This window comes from Histoplasma capsulatum, genomic scaffold, assembly GCF_000149585.1.
Source record: "Histoplasma capsulatum NAm1 scaffold_7 genomic scaffold, whole genome shotgun sequence".
Classification (NCBI taxonomy): domain Eukaryota; kingdom Fungi; phylum Ascomycota; class Eurotiomycetes; order Onygenales; family Ajellomycetaceae; genus Histoplasma; species Histoplasma mississippiense.
Genome location: NW_001813976.1, coordinates 2,225,894 through 2,229,582, shown reverse-complemented (window position 1 = coordinate 2,229,582; position 3,689 = coordinate 2,225,894). Strand labels below are relative to the sequence as shown.

The window sequence follows — 3,689 nt, the reverse complement described above, 5'->3', positions numbered from 1 at the left end:
TAAGTATATGAGATCTCTTCCCATACATGAGGACGCAGTGGCTGGAGTCGAAGTTACGGAAGCTTCCTCTGGATAATTCAGGCAAGCCCGATCCACAGCAGAAACCGAAAATGAACACCGTCAATTCTCTCTTACTCGGTATGGGAAACGGCGTGAATGCACAATTACTCAGCAAGCCCCCTTCACACGCGACAAAACCTCGAAGACAGAAAACCGAGGGGGGTAAGGACACCAGTCCTGATGGCACAAGATCCGCCCAGAAACCCAACCACGCTTCCTAGAAATCTCGTGGTGTTTTACTGTGCGGTGATGTCATACCAATCCAGAAGAGGAATGGGTTAACAGGGTCAGCAAGCGTCTGGGTGATCGAAAAACGTGGGGGGTTGATATGGGTATTGGAAGAAATTGTAGAAAATACGGCCTATTTACGCTTTGATGATGCTGGACGATTAGTCGAGAGTCATGGGGACATTGAGCCTATTTGGGGAGTAAAGATGCTCAAGGCTGGCGTTCCTATCACGGATATTATTCCAAATGTCCCGCAACGCCAGAAAAAGAATGCTGCAGAAGATGTGTTCCGAGAGATTGTCGAGTTGAAGTACTTCACGGCGCTGATACAAAATGAGGCCTCCATCCCGATTACCATCACTGAAGTGTCGGCTCCTCGTGATCTTCGTATCTCCCATTTCCCACATGTTGCTGGAATTGTGGTTGTGTCTGCAACAACTCTGCATGTTATCAGCGCGAATTCCGTATTCTCTGCTGCCCTTTTTGGCCAGGAGCATCTTAAAGGTTTAATGATTACGGATTTAATCCCACATTTTGATGAATACCTGAACATTTTGACGGAAGAAGATAATGTTCCCTTGGTTGATGGTATGGTGATACCAGCGCATAGCTTCAGAAAAGCAAGGGCGCTGTTGGTCCTTCGGGAGGGGAAAGCTAATACTGCATCTTTATTTCTCAGACCTTATGGTCTCCCATCACGTCACCGCGACGGAAAAGAGATTATGGTGGATGTTCAAATGCGTGTCGTTAAAAGCGAAACCATATTTCCTGGAAACTTGACGCCTGACATCAACGAACGTCCAGCGCTAGACGATGAACGTGGAGCACCTGTTGCCGTTACTGAAGTTGTATATGCGTTGTGGATAACATACTCACGGCAATTTCACTCAATTATGCAAGAGGAGAACAATTTTCCCCAATCACCCTCGGCGAAATCCCCCTCTATCCCTCAACAGCCTTCCCCGGGTCAGCGTTCACCAATTTTACCCCCAATAGAGACTCCACGCGTTGATTCGCCATTGATTGAGAGCCAAGCCCAGCAGTCCCTCCTATCGTTGCAATTAAATGAAGCTGCATCGGAACCTCTGACAGACAAACCCGTCCAGCCAATGCCTGAAGTAAGAAACGCAGGGCTCAGGAAAGAGATGCCAAAAAAGAAATCGATATCAGAATATGTCATCCTAGAGGAAATGGGTCAAGGCGCCTATGGGCAAGTAAAACTGGCGCGCAGCAAGCGGAACCCAGAAAATAAGGTAGTTCTCAAATACGTAACCAAGAAACGGATTCTCGTCGACACATGGACCCGAGACCGACGCCTCGGAACTGTCCCCTTGGAAATTCATGTGCTGGATTACTTGCGCACAGACGGCCTAAGGCACCCTAACATCGTCGAGATGAAGGGCTTCTTCGAAGACGATGTCAATTACTACATCGAGATGGTTCCTCATGGGCTTCCGGGCATGGATTTGTTTGACTACATTGAACTGCGGTCGAATATGGATGAGGACGAGTGCCGAAATATCTTCTACCAGGTCGTCGATGCGATCCATCACCTCCATACGAAGGCACATGTTGTGCATCGTGATATCAAGGATGAAAATGTCATTCTTGATGGGGAGGGAAGGATCAAGTTGATTGATTTCGGGAGCGCGGCGTATATCAGCAAAGGCCCTTTTGACGTCTTTGTTGGTACGATAGGTACGTATCAATTTGTGTTTTCTATTATAGGATCTAATTTCTCAATCAAAGTGCTCTTGGTACCCGAGAAGGGAAAAAAAAGCTGATATCATGATTGCGTGTTTATAGATTATGCCGCCCCCGAAGTCCTCCAAGGTAAATCCTACGGTGGCAAGGAACAAGATGTCTGGGCTCTGGGTATCCTCCTCTACACCATCGTCTACAAAGAAAATCCCTTCTACAATATCGACGAGATCCTCGACCACCCGCTGCGCGTTCCATATCTGCCCTTCTCAGAAGATTGTATCGATCTGATTCGCCAGATGCTCGATCGGGACGTTGATCAACGCCTCACCATCGAGGGAGTCATACAGCACTCGTGGATGAGACCCGCTGCGTTAGCAGCAGCAGCTTCTGCTTCCAAGGTTAAATGAAAGTGGTCGTGCTGTTACGTGATGCAAGGAACTTATGACTCGGGACGATAGAACGATAGATTTGGCACGCATTTTTGGAGTTGACATTTCGTTATGTATCAACGACATGGTCGTTGCTAGTGAGGAAGCCAGTTGACAATTCAACAACAGCGGATTTTATGATGACGACGATCACACAGCATCAACCACTTGTGGAATGGGTTTTCTTAAGTTTCGGGATATTTCTTACATGTATAATTGCGACCAACGTGTACATGCCGTATGATGCATAACGCACATTTGATGCTAGGATGGCTTGGGTTCAGAGAAAGCGGGCAAGTGGGGGAATTGAAGAAAATAAACCACCAGGTCTCTTTTATCTCGCAAAATATCTTTGTATATGATTGATTGGTTAAGGATCCTTCTTCCGGCTTCCCCGTTCCCCGTCAATGTTTTTATGAATATGGCTTTTATAAATGGGATAGATAGATAGAAAAATATTTAGTTATCGTTTTTTTTTTTTTTTTTTTTTAACTTCATTTTCATTTTATAACTTTTTTTCCTCTGTTCTTTTTTGTATCTTGCTCATTTCCTAGTTGCTAGTCACGACACCTACATAGCTGAGCGCGTTGAAAATTCGTAGATGCCACCGAGAGATCTAAATTGTATAGAGAGTTTGGATTGACTGGTTGGACTGAGTATGGGTCTCTTTTAAAACATGATCTCCCCATCGATACAAGTACTCGGAGTACCTAGGTCCCGTACCGGCAATGTGACGTACTGTTGTTCAATATGCATGTACATATGTACGGAGGTCGGTTTCAAAAGTTTCGTTCAAGCACTAAAAACGCCACAACAGCCACTAGAAATTTATACTAGATTTTACATATAAATTCCCTCTCATTATTTCTTCTGCTTTCATCTATCAAGTCTGACTGAGTTCACCTGCTATATCAGCACAGAATTTCTCTCTTTCATATTGATCACAGTGTATCTTGATGAGGATATGTTCTTGAGCTGACTGCTGTTTTGTGGGTCATCCAGACTCAGAGTGAGGAGCATCTTTTATCACAGATATAAAGATAAGAAAAGATCTGAATTAAAATCATGATCTTGAGCAGTTCTATAGATACAATTGATGATTTGAATAGATAGTTGAGAGAAATTGCTGATTTCTTTAGTAGTTTTACTGTGATAAGATAGCACTATGACCACTAGGTTATCCATAGCAAAAAGCCAACATAACCATTTGTTAAATGGTTGCGCTCATAGTGATATATATACCCGTGGGTGGTGGGTGGTGTGGGTTCA

At 44.5% G+C, this 3,689-nt stretch overlaps 1 protein-coding gene across 1 annotated transcript; it reads left to right on the top strand.

The window, feature by feature from the left end:
• Positions 1-110: 110 nt before the first annotated feature.
• On the top strand, positions 111-2,399 carry HCAG_06290 (predicted protein; the record flags this gene model as incomplete). The annotated part of the gene is made up of 3 exons (XM_001538635.1): positions 111-222; positions 412-1,986; positions 2,095-2,399. 3 exons carry the CDS (start codon positions 111-113, stop codon positions 2,397-2,399), a joined length of 1,992 nt encoding a protein of 663 aa, XP_001538685.1.
• Between the last annotated feature and the right edge of the window lie 1,290 nt (positions 2,400-3,689).